Source organism: Bidens hawaiensis, unplaced genomic scaffold (assembly GCF_021521415.1).
Source record: "Bidens hawaiensis isolate Kalapana, Puna unplaced genomic scaffold, B.hawaiensis_p1.1 tig00005019_1, whole genome shotgun sequence".
NCBI lineage: Eukaryota > Viridiplantae > Streptophyta > Magnoliopsida > Asterales > Asteraceae > Bidens > Bidens hawaiensis.
Window position 1 is genome coordinate 658,592 of NW_027491318.1, and position 20,545 is coordinate 679,136.

The 20,545-nt window shown below is 33.8% G+C and overlaps 1 protein-coding gene and 1 pseudogene across 1 annotated transcript; one reads left to right on the top strand and one right to left on the bottom strand.

The window, feature by feature from the left end:
* The first annotated feature begins 1,351 nt into the window (after positions 1 to 1,351).
* LOC143628517 (dicarboxylate transporter 2.1, chloroplastic-like) lies at positions 1,352 to 9,253 on the top strand. Its single transcript, XM_077098089.1, has 4 exons — positions 1,352 to 2,122; positions 5,957 to 6,270; positions 7,179 to 7,627; positions 8,688 to 9,253. The coding sequence occupies exons 1-4, from the start codon at positions 1,352 to 1,354 to the stop codon at positions 8,801 to 8,803; spliced, it is 1,650 nt and encodes a 549-aa protein (XP_076954204.1). The 3' UTR covers positions 8,804 to 9,253.
* Positions 9,254 to 16,058: 6,805 nt separating this feature from the next.
* Positions 16,059 to 18,385, bottom strand: LOC143628528 (pentatricopeptide repeat-containing protein At5g13270, chloroplastic pseudogene; annotated as a pseudogene).
* Positions 18,386 to 20,545: the final 2,160 nt, after the last annotated feature.

Sequence of the window (20,545 nt, forward strand, 5' to 3'; positions counted from 1 at the left end):
TGCTTAGATCCGGCTTGTTTGAAATCTTAAAACGAATCTTTAAAATCTTGGATTGAATGTTGTGTATAGAGGTTTGTGTGTGTATGGGTGTGTGTGATAATGATTGGGGAATAATGATGGAATGATAAGGATAAGATTGGGGTTTTTTAGGGGTTTAAATAGACAAGCCTAAAGGCTTTTACACCCATAATCATGTTCAAGTCCAATAACCACCCTAATCTTGCTCTCTTTTCTTTTATTATTTAATTAACTTAAATAACGTATCACGACACACGTTTAATCGAACTTATATTATTTTATTTAAATAAGCCATACAACGAGGATGTTACAAAAAAAACCCGTGTTCTTACATGGACAATTATACGTCGCCTTGTCAAGAGTTACAAGCAGGTATTGGCTAAATATTCTGATTATTGATAAACAAGGTAATCTGACTAATACAACCACAAATGTAATGTACAAGAAAATTTTTTCTTATTTGTAAAATACTTGTGTAATGTTTGTATTCTAGTTCCTGTAATTTAATGTATGTTGTAATTGTATTAACAATATATAATAATTGTGTTATTGATTGTATTTTGCTTAATATTTAAATATTGTAATTTTCGTGTAATACACGGGTCTTAAACTAGTTATTTTGTATTTTTTCTTAAAAAAATTAATAATTAAAAGATGGTCCTCGTTAAAACTAGGGGTGCAAACGAGCCGAGCCGAGCTCGAGCTCAACTAGGGGTCGAGCTCGGGCTCGTTTAGCTTACACAGAGCTCGAGCTCGGCTCGATTTGAGCTCTATTTTCAAAGCTCGAGCTCGGCTCGTGAGTAGATTTTCAAGCTTGAGCTCGGCTCGGGCTTGGCTCGTTAACTATATATCAACTATTTTTTATATAATAATTATTATTTTTATATAATTTTTTTTTCTATTATAGCTTTATGTATATTATAATATATATTATTTAGTTATTTGTATTTATTTTTCATAACATTATATATATTAATTAATAATTATTAAATATATATTTTAAAAAATTATAAAAATGACAGGCTGGCTCGCAAGCCGGCTCGAGCTCGATAAGTAAAGCTCGGTCTCGGACTCGTTTATTAAACGAGCTTATTTTTAGTCTCGGACTTGATTAAGCTCGGCTCGATCAAGCGTTTTAACGAACCGATCTCGAGTAACTCGGCTCATTTGCGCCCCTAGACAAAACCATGAGAAGTTGCATAAATGTAGCCACCCACACCTCAAACAGAAGCGATTCACATCCATCCTGCGGCGCTGTCAGCACACAACATTTTCTGTGGCACATAACTTACATACATCTTCGTCACTCTCCTCTTGAATTCAATCACCAAAAATGGAAGCTTCAGCTCTTTTCTCCAGTTGCCTCCGCCCCCCTCCCCATCACCTCCTCCTCTTCCTCTCGAAACCCCCATCCCACATTTCCTCCAATTTTACACCCCTCCGCTTCCGATCTACCAAACTTAATCCCAATCCCCCGTTTACTACAAAACCAAAACCCCTCAAGCCAATCCTCGCCTCCAATGCCACCACAATCACCCAGCCACAAGAACTAAAACCAAAACCACAAGGAGCCAAACTCCTCCCATTAACCCTCTCCCTCGCCATCGGCTTACTCGTCCGATTCGCAGTGCCAAAACCAGTCCAAGTCACACCACAAGCCTGGCAGCTCCTCTCCATCTTCCTCTCCACCATCGCCGGCCTCGTCCTCTCCCCACTCCCCGTCGGCGCCTGGGCCTTGCTGGGCCTCACCACCACAATCATCACCAAAACCCTACCATTCGCCACCGCCTTCAGCGCCTTTACCAACGAGGTCATCTGGCTGATTGTCATTTCCTTCTTTTTCGCCCGCGGCTTTGTTAAGACCGGCTTGGGGGACCGGATTGCCACCTATTTTGTCAAGTGGCTCGGGAAGAGTACGCTAGGCTTGTCGTACGGCCTCACCTTGAGCGAGGCCTTGATTGCGCCTGCCATGCCTAGTACCACGGCTCGGGCCGGTGGGGTCTTCCTGCCTATTATTAAGTCCTTGTCGCTCTCTGCGGGGAGTAAACCCAATGATCCGTCGTCGAAAAAGCTTGGCTCTTATCTTGTTCAGTCTCAGTTCCAGGTTAGGGTTTTCACATTTTAAATTACATAAATTTACAATGATTTGTCTGAATAATTAATATTATATTGTGTTGAGTTAATGATTGATTTTCTTTATTATTTGGCTAAATGAAGAGACCAAAAACAAATCTATTTTATTACAAATTGTAATTAAATTAGATTAATTTGGGAGATTATGTATGTATGGCTTCTTGTGGAGCAAAAGGCCATGTTTTGATGTGTAAAGTGATACCTAATAAGTAGATAAGCTCTCGTTTAACTTATGAGAGCTTGAGCTCGACAAGTTTTGACCTTTATTTCGGAAGCTTGTGCTCGGCTCGTGAGTAGATAAGCTCAGCTTGGGCTTGACTTGTTTATTAATTACTAGGTTAGAACCCATGTAATACACAGGTTGGCAATAAAATAAAAGCATCAAAAAATAATATAATAATATAAAATAATTACACGAGGTGAAACATGAAACAATATGATTCACAAGTCACTTGAAAGTGTTTTCTTTTTTATTACACTTGAATTTTTGGATACATTTTGACCATTGGTTTAACCATCCTAAACTGAGATTAAGTCCTTTATTGGCAACTTGCTTGATTCTACATTTAAACTGTTGACAAGTCATTTTAGTCTTAATGAACTTCAATAATTGCAGGGCCAATGTACTATAATCTCTAATGGGCTTTATCTGCATGACTCAATAAACGTGTTAAAAACCAAAATTGGTGAAATTTTGATAAATTTCATAAATTAAAACCAACCGTATCAAAGAAGCATGCCTCAAATATTGCTATGGTAAAAGTTGGTTTTTCTCTTATCAAGTTACTCGCTGCTCACTTAACTGAATGATACAGAGTGGTAAATTATTGTACAACAAAAAAAAAAGTAATAAAAATCCAAGCTTAACGTAAAATATTAACTTTGAATATAATCTTAAAAAATTTGAAATGCCAAGTATAAAAAGGCAAAGTTTTTATGAAAATTGGTTAATGTTATACACGTAAAAGTTGACCATATTTAGAAACATACATAGACAACTTTAAAATTTTGTTACAGTGCACTACAGAGCAATATATTTTTTTTAATTTTAAGTATTAGTCATCTAATTGACTGAAATTTTTCGCTTATATGAAGCATTTGATATATTAAAATTAAAAGTTAAAATGCAAAGTAAATAATCCATCAAAAGTTGAAATAGCAGCAAGTTGAAAAAAATGCCATAGAAGTAAAGAGAACTTAGCCGGAAACAACAGAACTGTGATGGCATCTAGCCTGCCTCCCCTGGTTCCACTTGAATATTGTAATTTGATAGTGAAGATCCATAAATGCCTACCGATTAAAACGTCAGTGCATTCTTGTAATATAAAAAAAGACCGAATATGACACATGATATCATTTAAGCAAAAAGCATTGACCACGATTAAGATTACTCACCAAGTGGGCAATGGTTAAACCGTATTAAAGGCATGAAAAGTTTGATAAGATGTAAAGAAATAAATGATGTTATGAAACAGTAAGAATAAATTTAAAGAATTATAGCATGGTCCTAACAACTAACTTTCTCCACCGAACTTGCATCAAAGAGTGCCTAAAGGTTTAACAAATAGTATGCGCAGAAGTTTAAAATAACAATAATTTTTAATTAACAGTGATGTCACCCACCGAGTTCAGGTAGGATGGTGTAGATGGAAAGCAGTCACAGGTATATTGTGCGACAAGAGTTTCCCGACTAAACTAAAGGGAAAATTCTATAGGGTGGCAGTTAGACCTGCAATGCTATATGGAACAGAGTGTTGGGCCATCAAGAAGGCACAAGTGCGGAAGATGGAGGTAGCAGAAATGAGAATGCTACGTTGGATGTGTGGGCACACAAGGCTAGACCGAATAAGAAACGTTGTGTTTCGCGAGAGATTAGGGGTGGCGAACATAGCAGACAAGATAAGAGGGTGGAGATTGAGATGGTTTGGACATGTAAAGAGAAGACAGACGACGAATCTTGTTAGATCCGTAGAAAACATTACTATAGAGGGGAGGAGGGGTAGAGGACGACCGAAATTGACTTGGGATGAGAGGATTAGGCATGATTTGATAGACCTAAACCTCTCCGAGGACATGGTTGAGGATAGGAATTCGTGGAGAAGTAGAATTAAAGTTAAGGATTTTTAAAGAGAATTGAATACCTTAGGGCTTAGACTTAACTTATTTAGGTCGCATACCATAATGGTATTTCCCTTACATATATTATTATTATTATTATAACTATTATTAGCTTTTATATAGCTGTTAAACTGTGATCTTATTATTAATATTATTATAATTAGTAGTAGTTTGTATATAACTGTTAACTTTGATTTCCTTTATTTTGCTTCATACACATGTACTTAGAGCCGAGGGTCTCTCTGGAAGCCACCTCTTCATTCCTTTGGATGGAGGTACGGTGTGCCTACATCCCACCCTCCTCAGACCCTACTTATAGCTTTGCTGTCGGTGGGATTTCACTGGGCATGATTGATTGATTGATTGATTTTAATTAACATGTCATAGAAGTAAAGGTTTAATACCGTAAAATACAGAATTGTGATGGCATCTGGCTCCTCCTTGGTACCACTTGAAATAATACCGTAAAGTCATCATCGTCATACAAAAAATAATCATATGATAGCAACATGAACCATTATGAAGAAATTAATGAATGAATAAGACTCATTAGATTTATGTTAATGGATTCACAACTGAAAGTATGTAAGTAACTTCTAAAATGTTGGTGTTACATATAAAATTAACACAGTTGAAATAAAATAAAAGCTGACTGAAACCAAATCAAAATTTCTGCATATAATTATATAAAAATTCAAGAAGTTACTCAAATTTAAAAACTATAAAACTATAACATATTTCAAACAAAATTAGTGTTACTTTAATCATTTAAATGTTGAAGAAAAGGAAGATTGTTGGCAATCATACCTTGAAACCAGAAGACGATGATCGATGATATTGAGGATTGTGACGAACGGTACCTATGTATAAAAAATTAGGGTTAATATTATAGTTCTAAAATTGAAGAGGATGATCCACAAAGATGATTAATACCTAATTTGTTGATGAAGATCAATTGAAACCAGAACACGATGATCGATATTGAAGATTGTGATGAACTGTACCTGTAAAACAAAATTAGGGTTAATATTATAGTTCTAAAATTGAAGAGAGGCGATCCAATGAAGATCGAAGACTATTGATCGGTAACAGATGAAGTTTTGAGAGATCTAGGGTTTCTTCACAAAGGGTAAACTGCAATCGAATAGGTTTGAGGATTACCTTTGACGTTGAATAGGGATCGGTTTCAAAGCATTTGGACTTGTCAGTAGAATAGTAGGTGAGTGATTTGTATAGCGCCCAAGTATGATTTTGAAAATGAAAATTGTAGGCAAAAAATATGAAGTGTTAGTTAGACTAATTAAATGCTGAGTATGACACGTGGCATTTTGAAGAATTTTGGGGAAAAGAAGAATGAGATATTTGTGGAAAATCCATTCTTTTATTAGATAGAGAGATTTTTAACTAATAAATAGTAATAGATATCAAATAAAGATTATATAAATAATAGGCTCGTTTAGGCTCGCGAGGCAGCTTGAGATCGATAAGTCAAGCTTAGGCTTAGGCTCATTTATCAAACAAACTTATTTTTAGGCTCGAGCTCATTTAAGCTCGGCTCGATTGGAGCTTTTGGCAAGCTGATTTGAATACCTCACACACTATGCTAATGCTTACTATTTATTTCATATTTTCCATTTCTCATGGGACAATTATGATTCTAACAACGTTGTTATATTATGCTTGACAGTGTGCCGGAAACTCTAGTGCTCTATTCTTGACCGCTGCAGCACAAAACCTGTTGTGTCTGAAACTAGCCGAGGAACTGGGGTTAGTAATAGCAAGCCCATGGCTTTCATGGTTTAAGGCGGCTAGTTTACCCGCTTTCGTTTCACTTCTTCTTACTCCATACATTCTGTACAAAATTTACCCCCCGGAAACCAAAGATACACCTGATGCCCCTGCAATGGCTACAAAGAGGCTTCAAGCCATGGGTCCCGTTACAACTAACGAATGGATTATGATTGCCACCATGATTCTTGCCGTCTCTCTTTGGGTATTTGGGTATGTGATATCTGTCAAACTGGTAACTTTTGTGTTGGTGATTTAATGTTTTGTTTTTTGTATCATGGTCATTTTTTGGTTTATTTGCTAAAATGGGGTGAATATGTCGAAGGATTCGTTAGATAAAGAATGAAAAGTATTTTTTTATGGGATTGAGGGGATTTGCTTATTATGTGTGCTTTGGGTTATGTTTTATGTATAACGAGTCAAATAAACGGGTTAATTTAGAGATGTGATGGGTCAGTTTGGGCTCAAACTGATTTTAAAAATGAAATTTTGGTATTGGAATTTGAAGGTGAAAATTTTGAGCCGTACGAAAATGGCCCAAAATAATTAATTTGGGTTAGAAACTTTAGGCCAAAGTTTTTTTGTTAGTTAATAATTTGTTGATTAACGTGGAACTAAAATTTTTGGACTACACCGTTTATTAATTATTTATAAATTACTTAAAATTGGTTTTTCGGTTTCTTCAATGCAGTTTTGGTTTTTGGTTTTAGCAAAAACACTTTGGGGATGTTTCCTCCCACTTGAGCTATTTTTTCTAAAGATATTTTACCATTATCCCACTTGACTCATTTGCTAAAGCTATTTTTTAATTATTTAACCATTAAATAATTAAAAAAACAGCTTTAGCAAATGGGTCAAATGGGACAAAATCTCCGCAAAGTGAATTTTTAGTGCACAAAACCTCTTAAATCATTTTATACAAAAAATAAATAAAAGATAGATTACTATTATTATTATTGAAAAAAGAATTTCTGTGATCATGTCTGACACACTAATTATTTAATAAAAAATATTTAGACAGTAAGTGTTTTGAACCAAACACGTGTCATAACCTGTTTCGACCCGTTCCAAATAACCGACACACTTATTTCTAACGCGGTTTGCTATTATAATCTACACAGGGACGCTATTGGAATCCCGAGTGTCGTTACCGCAATGTTGGGTCTATCAATACTACTATTATTAGGAGTGCTTGAATGGGACGATTGCTTAAGTGAAAAATCTGCATGGGACACACTGGCTTGGTTTGCAGTCCTCGTTGGCATGGCGGGTCAGCTCACAAATCTTGGAATAGTGACGTGGATGTCTAATTGTGTAGCTAAATTTCTTCAATCGTTTGCTTTAAGTTGGCCCGCTGCATTTGGTGTTCTTCAAGGAGCTTACTTTTTAATTCATTACATGTTTGCGAGTCAAACGGGTCATGTTGGAGCATTATACTCTGCGTTTCTTGCTATGCATTTGGCGGCTGGTGTGCCTGGTGTACTGGCGGCACTTGCGTTAGCTTATAACACGAATTTGTTTGGGGCTCAAACGCATTATAGCAGTGGTCAAGCTGCTGTTTACTTTGGAGGTATTTTAATGTTTGTTTTAATTGAATATGCGGTTGAAGTGGCAATTTTGACTCGTTTACTTATGAATGTGTTAGTTTGGGTTGCGTTTAATCTTAAACTGGTCAAATAAACAAGTAAATGTTAGGGGAATAGAGTAAGCAAGTTTAATGCCACACAATTTCTGTTGTAAAATATGGGTGTAACAAGCTGAGCTCGTTCGGTCCGTCAATTTAAGGCAGCTCAGCTCTTCTCGTGAGTAAATTTTCAAGCTCGAGCTCAGCTCGTTTATTATTTATTCAATTTTTATATTTTCCTAATTATTTATTTGTTTATTATATGTAACATATATATATATATATTGTTAATTAACATTATAATAATTTGTAATAACTTTTATATAAATAAAACCCTCATTTAGGCTCGCGAGCGGCTCTAGCTCGATATTTGAAGCCCAGGCTCGAGCTTGTTTGTTGAATGAGTCTCAAAAAAGCTCGACCTCAGGGTCAAGCTCATTTAAGCTCGACTTGATTCAAGTAGCTGACGAGCGGCTCATTTTGTCCCTATTTTTAATGCATATGATCTTCTTAATATTTTTATTCATAGATGTGGGTATATTTTTTTTGTTTAAATACTTAATAATTAACGTGCTAATTACTTATTTATAAAAGATTAATAAACAGGAACTTTTTCGTGTCAACCCAACCCGACCTGACCGTTTTAACCTAAACATGTTTTGACTAATTACCCAACCCGCCCTTTAGATTTTTTTAAAATAAAACTTTGTAATACATTAAGTCAAATTTGAATATTTTTACTAGGTAGTGATAACTTTTTTACTTTTGAGGTCAAACGAAGAAAATTTCAACTTGCAAGTTGCTATAAAGTATTTTAGATTTTTTTAAAATAAAACTTTGTAATACATTAAGTTTCGGAATTCAGACAAATTGCAAAACTACAAAATTTGGTATCAAATAACATTTAGGTTATGTCAAATTTGAATATTTGAGTAGTGATAAGTTGACTTTGAAAGTCTTGGTGGTGGTTTATGACCAAGTTTCTTTTTCTTGTTTTCTTTAACAGCTGGTTATGTGGAACTCCCGGATGTATTTAGAATTGGGTTTATTATGGCTTGTATTAACGCAGTGATCTGGACGGTTGTTGGTGGCATATGGTGGAAGTTTTTGGGGTTGTATTGATTCTCTGAGTTCCATCAAGTAGATAATTTTTATGTTTATTGTGTAACTTGGTTTTGAGCACAAAAGAACTGAAGAAAGCCAGCCCATAATTTGTTGACCTTTCAGTTTTGACCTTTTTGGGATCTTTCATGGTCATCAGTTTGACTTAATTGAGAAATCAAATCATTTTGTTATTTTTGTATGATTGCAGTTGCATCATATATTTGGATGGCACATTTATGGCCTTTATTTGTATGTGTGTGCTCTTTTACTTTGGAACACACACATGGCCAATTGGCAATAGGAGAATATGGAAGTGATAAGGTTTCCCTTGAATAAACCAAAGGGCATTAGTAAGAAATAACTAAGAACATACAATTTTTTGAGCAGAGGGTGCAATGTTTGGCATGCGTAATATGGTCAAGATGCACAAATGGCCACAAAATGTGTCTAAATGGGTTCAGCCCGATTAACTTGGCATGTAACTGGGTTAAGAGGCCTATCAAAACGATAAGATAATTAAGTATATTGTAATTAAATATCTATCTATAATATATATAAACGAAACCCTTAAAATCATACGTGTCGCGATGTGGTCGCTCTCTTTTTATGAAAGTCACCAGATTGCTTGATTTTTAAATGAAGACCTCTCATTGATTTAACTCAAATTTATGGGTATGGGTCTTACCAAAATCAGATAGCTCTTAAACGGGTTATAACATCTTTTTAAATTAAAAATTAATCTTACCAATTATTTGATATGAAAATCCTATAAAATAGGGATATAATAAAATTTAATATCCAATTTAAAAAGAAAAAGATATTATTTATAATTAATAAACAATTTTATAGTAGAAAACATAAGCGTATCATAGGTCACCAAATCCAGATAGCTTTTAAACGGGTTATAACATATCATTTATTTATGAAACTCTTTTATCATCAAACTCTAAGTATTTTATTAACTTTCTTATAATAATATAAATTAAAATCCAAAAAATAAATATTAAAAAACGAAAAATGTAAAACAACCATTCTCTCAAGCCATCAGATTGTTTTATTTGTAAATGAAGGCTTCTCACACATTTGACCCGAATTCACGGGTAAAGGTCTCACGAAACTCAGATAGCTCTTAAACGGGTTATAACATCTCATTATATTAAAAATTAATCTCATCAAATATTTGATATGAAAATCCTATAAAATAGGGATACACTAAAAATTAATATACTATTTTATTTAAAATAAGATATTATTTATAATTAAGAAACAAATTTACAATTAAGAAAATAAACGGGTAATGGGTATCACCAAACCCAAATAGCTTTTAAACCGGATTATAACATATCATTTATTTATGAAACCATTTTATCATCAAACTTCAAGTATATTAATTATCAACTTTCTTACAATAAATAAAATTAAAATCCAAAAATATATATATATAAATATTAAAAACGAATAATGTAAAACAACCCCCGTAATACGAGGGATAAAATCTAGTAAGTTCTATATATCTATAATATATATAAACGAAACACCTAATATCCTATGTGTCGCGATGTGGTCGCTCCCCCTTTTATGGAAGCCACCAGATTGCTTGATTTTTAAATGAGTGTCTCTCATTGATTTAACCCAAATTCTTAGGTATGGGTCTTACCAAAACCAGATAGCTTTTAAACGGATTATACCATCACATTAAATTAAAAATTAATCTTACCAATTATTTGATATGAAAATCCTATAAAATATGAATATATTAAAATTTAATATCTAATTTAAAAAGGAAAAGATATTATTTATAACTAACAAACAATTTTATAGTAAAAAAAACATAAGCGGTTCATGGGTTAACAATTCCAGATAGCTTTTAAACGGGTTATGACATATCATTTATTTATGAAACTCTTTTATCATCAAACCCTAAGTATATAATTAATTTTCTTACAATAAAGAAAATTAAAATCCAAAAAATAAGTATTAAAAAAGGAAAAATGTAACACAACCATTCTCTCAAGCCATCAGATTGCTTTATTTGTAAATGAAGTATTCTTAAGCATTTGACTCAAATTCACAGGTAAAGGTCTCATCAAACCCAGATAACTTTTAAACCGGATTATAACATATCATTTATTTGTGAAACCATTTCATCATCAAACCTTAAATATATTAATTATTAATTTTTTATAATAAATAAATTAAAATTCAAATATACGTATATAAATATTAAAAACGAATAATGTAAAACAACTCCCGTAACACGGGGGATAAAATTTAATTATATATATATATATATATATATATATATATATATATATATATAATTAAGTTGTATTGTAGTTAATTGGGATAGGGTTTTTGAGCCCCCAAAGAACCAAAGAAAGCCACATGTATTTTTTAATTTGGAATTTTGACCTTTCGGGCGACAATAAAATAAGTTGATAAATAAATTTGTATTGTACATGATGGATGGAATGAACGATGAGAAATAGTGGAATATTTTATCGAGAACAGCCATGATTTATTATTATTATTCTTATATTATATTCCAACATATGTTTTTTGTTTTTTTAATTACCCCATAGATATTGTTTTTGTTTATTTATAATATATGAGAAACGAATTTTGTGTTACTTGGTTTTATTTTTATATATTTCTTGTGATTTGGTTAATTAGACAATATGTAGTGCGGCGACAAAAGTGAAGTGTTGGGACGAAATGGGGACACCGCCCCAGCTAAAAAGGGTGATTTGTTAAGGGGTGGGGGTGGCAAATACATATCGTCTTAATTTGTGTGTAGGTAGTTTATGGTTTTATTTAATAATATTATATTATTTATGTGGGCTACATATTGCTCTCTTGACCATGTGTCAAAAATCCCTCTCATTTTATAGTCCTTTCACTATACGTAACCTTATGATTTTATGTTTTATTTAATATACTTAGAATCACATCAATAATAGTTATTATTATTATTATATTTCGTGAGAACGAATAGTTATTTAAAAACAAATCTCACAAGAGGTTCTCTAAAGTGATGTTTATTTCCTGTTACCTTAATAAGACTTATAACTATTATGAATTTTTTAAAGAATATATAAAAATAATTAACCCTGTTTTCAACAAAATCTATAAATTAATAAACAAGCATATTTGGTTATTTAATAACCGCCATGATAAAAACATTGTGCTATACAACTAATGTGATACATATTTACGTTACATCATGTATGAAATGAAACATCTGCTTAAATTTTCATTCGCAAGTGAACCTACTATCGTGTATATCAGTATATCATTATGAATTTATGACTGTGTTTCGTCATATAAACATGCTTACATACACTTTGAAGATCAATTCAGGTCAAACACAAAAATGCATCGTATATTCCCTATTCAAGTTCGTGCATGTTGCTGTCAGATTTCTATTTAATTACATATTAGAGGACACTATGCGTGAATGACACATTATCGATCACATTGGGTGTAACATATTAACTAGGGAAATTAGACAAGTTGTTGTGCAACACTATCACTTATCAAAAGGTCAAGGCACAAATTATGACACTTTATAACAGAAGATTTTCATAACATCTAGTGAACAATGATGGGGGCGTGCGTGCAGCTATGTTTAAAAATAATCGAGTGTTCTTGTTCTTTTTTTGTAATTGCAAGTTGTGTTTTCGAGATTTAGAGACCTCTTAACGCATATACTGTCGCATTAAACCGAGATAACATTATGTCGAGGAATGGTGGGGAAAACATACACTTAGACTAGCCGACAAATCATTGCAACCAACATGATTGTACATTTTCAATTTTGATGTCGTCAATGATGTTTATTACATTCTCACATTTTGTTGAGGTGGTTAGAGTTAAAAGAGCATGTAAAGTATGATGTTCTTGTGCCTCCTTAGAGCATTTTACAATAAGATCTCTCTAGATATACATATCTATATAATTTAACCAATATTATGTTTTTCTTAATCTATCTTCAATTTTTGTTTGAGCTACCAAATGCCATTCTCTTTCTCGCCCATGAGCATTTATTTTGTTAGTTTATCTGGAATCTTTATATATTGAGAATCAATATTCATAGAACTCTAAGTTTTAGAGATATTGATGGAGATGCAAAATAGAAAAATTGGTTTTAAATAATTTTAACTATATCCGATTGGCAAATAACACTTTCAACTTCAGACTTGGCTTATAGCAGTCCTATAACAAACCATAAAATAAGCAAAAGTAAAAATGGAGAAAATAAAAGACGCGTCTGGTGCTTTGCAGCCTCCGCTAGGACCGCAGAGTATGTCTTGTCATACAAGAATATTATCATATAAGCTCTCTTTCTTATAAAGATCTTACAAGTTTTGTAATCTAGCGATGTGGGACAAGAACTCACTTTCTTATTTATACCAAGGTGTAAACATTCTATTTTCATTCCGTCACCAAGATGGCACACTTTGCACTTCGCACGCTTGAGTGTCGCAGCGTCTGAGTGAGTTGAGTGAGGAAGTGAGGGCCCTGAGGAAGCGGAGGGAGCGAAAGCTGGATCGGGTTTCACTGTTGTGTTGGTTAATGCCCAACCACCTTCAAGAAGGCAAAGAAGTCAACTTCATAACCTTTAGTATTTTTGTGGAAAATAAAAATATTTAAATATCCACCCATCTCGCTACACGACGGATTTAGATAAGCTTCATCGCGATACGCGATGATGTGTAATTATCCGAAAACTTTTGCGGTTATCGCGCTACGTGACGGACCCTTAACCAACCCATCGCGATACGTGACGTGAAGGTTACACTGACATGACACGTTGTCTGCCACGTGGCCTAGCTAGGGTTGACTCGGAAACCCTACATGTCTCGTCGCGCTACGCGATGACCTTATTTTAAAGTCGTCGAGATACGCGACCGATTTCCAAATAAGCTATAAAAGGTGTGGGAATCAAACCTTCATTCCTCCCTCATTTCACATGATTCTCTCTCACTTTCTCACATATTAGGGTGTTAGTATAGTACCCTCGAGTAGTTGTAACGATACCCTCTCCGATCAAAAGAAGCTTTTGTACACGAATCTAAAAGCTCTGCCTAAACAAGGTAAGATATTGTGCCATCATGTAAAGTTTCTAATCTTATGATTATCGTTACGATTATTGAGTTTATACTAATCTAGTATACTACATTGCGAAAACCTAGGTGCTTAATACCAAGAAAGCTCTTTATTTATAAACTTGCAAGGTGAGACATTCGAGTTTTTGTACAACTCGTATTTACGTGAGACAACTGGTTTTCCAATGCTGTCATAATGATAAAACTCATGACAGATACTCCAAATGATTTCAAAATATTTCTAAAAGATTTTAATTACATTACAGTGATTAAGTCTCTGTAGACTTACGGGATGGTTACTATTTGTATTGTGGGGTTTTGTATACAAGGCTTGTCTAATGGGCTATTACACGTTACTTGCTTAATTGGACAAGTGTTAGCCAGTAAGTAATATGACCACAACAATAGATACGGTTGAGTGACAAGTACATTTTGGTAATTTGTAAGCAGCCAAATGTAAAAAATATTTTAATGCTGTAACTGTAATATGTGTTATTTACAAATAAATGTATTTACCATTATTTCTTGCTGATCAAATATTTTTAAACATGTTTCAGGTGACTTGTTAAAGACCATGAATGATGTCTGCGAGCCTCCAGCTTAAATAAGTGGTTTGTCGCAAGAATACAGAAATGTGTTTTTGTAAATTAGGGTTTACCCATATAAAACTTATGTTTGTATAAATATGGGGTTTACCCCAGCTTATGAAATAAGAATTATGGTATTTTTAAACTCTAATAATTTTTCCTAACGACGTCCTGATGATTTTACCCCTGCTAAATATTTTAATAATAAACACCAATACCACCGCTCGATGTTTACGGCTCCCCTCCCAGAGTATAGTGTCTGGGGTTGTGACAAGTCCCGACTAAAGGTGTACTTTTTTCTAACAGTCCGCGACTAACGGATAGTTAACTCCACTAGTTTGTTCCTTCTGTGGCATGCCTAGCTGACAGTTGGAAAACAAATACACTTTTACTTGGGATTGCTATTTTCCAATAAGGCATATTTAGGATTATTTTAAACCCGTTTTCTTATAAAGAAATAGATGATTATTACTACGTAATGCTGCCACATAGATGTTTATTGACAGCTTGGCATGCCACGTAAGCATCACACTAACGGATAGTTAACTCTGATAGTCGCGTTGGTAAAAAAATACACCTTTAGTCGGGATCGCTACAAGCTAAGAGTGAAGTTAGAAGTGTTATTTGCCAATATGCCATAATTTAGATTATTTAAAACCAAATTTTTCTACAAAATAAAGGAAATCTCTAAATTTTAGAGATGGAGGTGGAGATGGAGATATGCTCTTAGCAAATCACTTGTTTTGTGTATCAGACGAGCTGTGTAGTAGAAGCGTTACGTGACTAATGTGATGTTTATCTACTTCCAGTCTTGTATAAAATAAAACGTTTGCTTAAATTCCCATCACATGTTACTTGTTATCGTGTTTGCCATTTTTTATTGTGTGTTTCATCATATATTCATATAACATGTGAATTCAGATAAGTCACAAAAATGCGTCGCCTATTCTCTATTCATTTTCGTGCAAATGGTTATCAGAAACCCTTTTAATGGTTGAAGTTAGATGCCACTATGAATTAAACATGTTGAATTTCCTTACAGTAAGAAAGTCAATAGTTGTTTCTAGCTGGTTCAAAGGCAAATTAGGCAGGTGGTTGTGTAACACTGTCAACTTATCAAAGTTTAGGCACACGAAATACAAGGACATGCGTGTAGTTTTTTGTTTGTTTAAAAACGCTCAAGTTCTCTTGTGTCTGTTAGATGAGTTCAATGCATTTACGACTGCATTGAACAAAGATAGCAAATTAATTGAAGAGTAGCGGACAGACATGTTTAAGTTAGCTAATAACTCATTTCAACTATCATTTATCATGATTTGTTTAACTTGTTCATTTTGTGCTACACTTGCAAATAAACCAACTGTGACAAATTGTTCTATGAATTTTAGAGAAAATACAAAGTTAGCTTTGCAAGGATTTTCATTTTCTTATTTTTGAATGTGAGCACCCCCTAAAATCCATCTATTGGCCAGTTTGTAGGACTCAAACCCGTATGATGGGAATAATACCAGATGCCACTAGGCCAAAAGGCCACATGCATTTGCATGTGAAACAAGTACACTCTTATTGCTTTACAAGAGTATTACATTACAAATCAAGAATGGATATATACACTACAAAACTTTGTAAATATGTTATGGAAAACCCAAAACAAAATACGACGATTATGCAATATATCACCAATAGTCACCACAAGAACACACCCCATATTTAAAATGATGAAACCTATTAGCATCTCTAACAACAATCTCACGTCCAGTCGCCAAGGACACACGCTTCGTAAACTCATGACAATCGTTACAAGCCCTCAAATTCTTGAAAATTGTTATACGCGACCCTTCACCCGTTGCAATAAGCCCATAAGCAATTGCAAGTCTCTCACTATGGTCAAGAACCTGCCCCTTCCGTTCCAGCAAAACATCATCATCGCCTTCATCTTCTTCTTCTTCTTCAACATCATTATTATTATTATTCAAACACTCAAACTCCTTTAACTTTGCATAAATTTCATTCGCCTGCAAATGATGGTTATCTCCCACAACAAAACTATGCGCTTTACCATTAGCATATATCCAACTACAACTCACTTCTTTTTTCAGCCTCCTTTTAACCATCATCTTTCTAATCAGGCCCGCGTCTTCCCATTGGTTAGACGACGCATGCAAGTTAAACATGAGTACATATGCTGACGTGTCATCCGGATCAAGTAGCATAACGTTTTCAGCCGCTATTTTCCCTAATTCGAAGTTTTTATGAACCACACATCCCCCTAATAAGCACTTCCAGCTCATCACATTCGGTTCAAAAGGCATGTTGTTTATTAATGAAAATGACTCGTTTAACATCCCACTACGCGCGTAAGCATCGATCAAGCAATTATAGTGATGAATACTTGGTTCTACTCCATATTTACTACTCATGGAGTCTAAACACTGTTTGGCTTCTTTTACCAGACCACAATAGTTAAACACGGTTAAAACTGCTACAAACGTTATGGCGTTTGGTTTCACCTTATAAGAAACCATACGGGTGAACAATTTTAGAGCATCGTGAGCATTACCGTGGTAAGCATAGCCCGCGATTATAGCGGTCCATATCACGTTATCGGATTGTTTTTCAACGGACTCGAATACTTGACGGGCCTCATTTAACATACCAAATTTTGCATACATTGTAATCATAGCACTATCACCGTGTAGGTAAGAAATGAGGCCTCGTTTTATTGCATCCGCGTGAGTCTGTGACCCGAAAATAATATCTGTAACAGATGAACACGCTTGAAAGATGCTAGTGTAAATGTTTGGATTCAATTCAGCATCTATACTTTTTAAATATTTAAATAATTTTAAACATTTGTTAAACTCACCGGCTTGTGAATACCCGGTGATTAATGCACTCCAAGAGTATGCATTCGGTTTAGCTATGCAATCGAATGCTCGTGAAGCAGATTCTATATTTACACATTTCACATACAAGTCCACAAGCGCGGTTCCAACCGCCACGTTATCAGCCATCCCGAGCTTCAAGACATACCCATGAATTTGTTGCCCGATTGTCTTGTTTTTTAATGAAGAGCATGCCTTTAGGGTTATAGAAAACATGTATTCGTCTAATTTAACGCCTAATGTTATCATTTCAATAAGCAAGTCTAGAACTTTTAAACTGTTATCCATGTTCATGTAACTAACCATCAAAGAAGTCCATGTTATCTCATTCTTTTCGGTTAACTGATCGAACACTAGTTTTGCATCCTCTAAACATCCACACTTATCGTACATGTTCAATATCGCGGTACCCATTTTCGCATCATTATCAAACCCTTTCTTGATCGCATGCGAATGCAACTGTTTCCCAAGCTCCAGACCCGACAACCTCAACACACTCACAACAATAGAAACATCCGGTTCAACATCTTCCATACCCGAAAACAGCTCAACCGCTTTGTCCACATCTCCTGCCTTGGCATACGCTGATATAATCACCCCCCACGAACCCAAATTTCTCTCAAACATTTCATCGAACACCTGGCGTGCATCTTCCAAACTCCCGCATTCACACCACATCTGGAGCACCCGAACAGGGGGGTATTTATGAAATCTATACATATGGTTATGCACCAGCTTTCCAGTAGTCAAATCACCTAGCTTGGCGCATGATTTGAGTAAAGATTCGTAGGAGTGAAGGTGCACTGGGATATTGGATTGGTCCATCTGGGTGATGAAGTCTAATGCTTGGTGGGTTTTGTGTTGTTTGCATAGGGAGATTAAGTGGAGGTTTTCTATATGGCCTTGTTGGTGTTGAAGGAATTGGGGTTTTGGTGTGGTGGGTTTTAGAGAGAGTGTGGATGGGATTTGGGAGAAATTTGTGGTGTTTGTTAAAAAGGGTTTGTTGGGGATGGTTGACATTAGTAGAAAGTGTTTTTGGGGAAGATGAAGATGATTGACGACGTATTCCTGTTCCTCGTATAAATCGAAATCCGGTAGCTTTAGTTCAGATGATGGGGTAAAAGGCGGACTAGAGAGAGGGTCTCGGCCGATGGGGCCATGCAAACCAAACCATAACATTATTTAAAAATAAAAAACAAATAAAAAGTCTTTTTTTGTTATCGGTTTACAAAAAGAGAATTGCCAAGGTGTCCTCTATGAGGTGGCTCAATGACAAAAGGTTATCGTTAGCTTGCCCAACCTAGTTGTACAGAGCTCTTAAGTACCTTTAAATTATTTCCAGTTCTTAGGAAAACTCACCCGTCTGAAGGCCCATTGCTGGTAAAACTCGGACGCCCTCAAAATCAAACTTGAGACCACAAAGATCTCAGTCTTCCCTCATTGAGTCATTCATGCCCCCCTCCAAAGTATTGCTAGTGAGGTTTGAACTTGGGTCTCCGTTAAAAAACCCAAGTATCCAATCACTAAACTACGTTGAAAAAGACTCATTTTTTTTAAAGTAAAAGCATTTGAAGGGATATAACACTTTTAGAAAATAGCAAGAACTAATATTTCGACCCCGCGTTATGAGAGGTTGTGAAACCATAGCAGAATACAAAACAGAAACAAATGACATTTATTGAACAAATGGCATGCAAAATATATATATATATATATATATATATATATAGAGGATTAAGAAAGAACTCCTTTTTAAAAAGAGAATTAGAGAATAAATAAAATGTTTTTAATTAATTAAAAAAAATATTTTTAAATTTTCGTTTTTGCCATTATTCTTATATTTTGTTATCATTCACTCGAAAAAAAATAAAAAATATAAAAAAATAATAATAAAAAACTCGTTATAGTGCACAAATACAATACATCGAGTTTTTTTATTGCATATGTGCACTAATGTGTATTTTGATATATGCAATAGTGTTGAATAACATATATCTAATTTTTTGTATTGTATTAGTGCAATAGTGTTTGTTATATTATATCCAAAAATACAAAAAAAAAATCAATATAGTGCATATTTGCATTAGTGTTGTATTGCGTATATGCAATGGTGTGTTTTGAGTACAATTATTAGTGTTGTATGTGCATATATTCAATAGTGTATATTGTATAATGCAATTGTGTTGTATTATATGCAATAAAAAACTATTGTATATATGTAATACACATTAGTGCACATATGCATTACATCGACGATTCTTTTTAGGAACAATATCATCTTATTAAAATGAGGAAAGAAAAAAAACGCAAAATATTAAAAAAAAAAAGTTAAAAATAATTTTTATTAGTTCTCTTTTTATGAAGAGTTCTCTCTAGAACCCACCCCTATATATATATATATATATATATATAGGGGTAGGTTCTAGTGAAAACTCTTCTTAAAAAGAAAACTTAAAAACTCCTAAAAACTTCAAAAAAACTATTTTTAACTTTTTTTTTAATTTTTTTATGTTTCTTTTTTGTCAAATATTCTTATATGTTGTTATTGGTTAAAAAAAAACAGCTTGTCGGTTTAGTGCGCATGTTTAATAGTGTGTTTTGCATATATGCAAAAGTGTTTGTATTGCATAGAATACAACATTATTGCACATATTTGATACACACTATTGTATATATGCAATATAAGACTAATACACACATCGAATGCACATTAGTAAGTATGTGTAATACAACATTAACGCACATGTGCACCACATTGACTTTTATTTTATTATTATTTTTTTTCCATATCATACAACACTACTACACATATACAATACACAAATACTGAATATACGCAATAAAACACTATGAAACTAAAAAATACATAGTAATACACATGTGTAATACAACGATATCGAATAGTAATACGTATGTGCATTACAGCAGTTTTTTTTATTTTTTTTTATATTTTCAGAGTGAAATGTAAGAAAATATAAGAATAATGGCTAAAACAGAATTTTGAAAATATTTTTTTATTTTTAATTAAAAATAATTATTTAGGAGTTTTTTAGTTTTCTCTCTAAAGGTGAGTTTTCTCTTGATCCTCTCCATATATATATATATATATATATATATATATATATATATATATATATATATAGGGTAAGGATCCTAAGAGAACTATTAGCAAATTGAGAA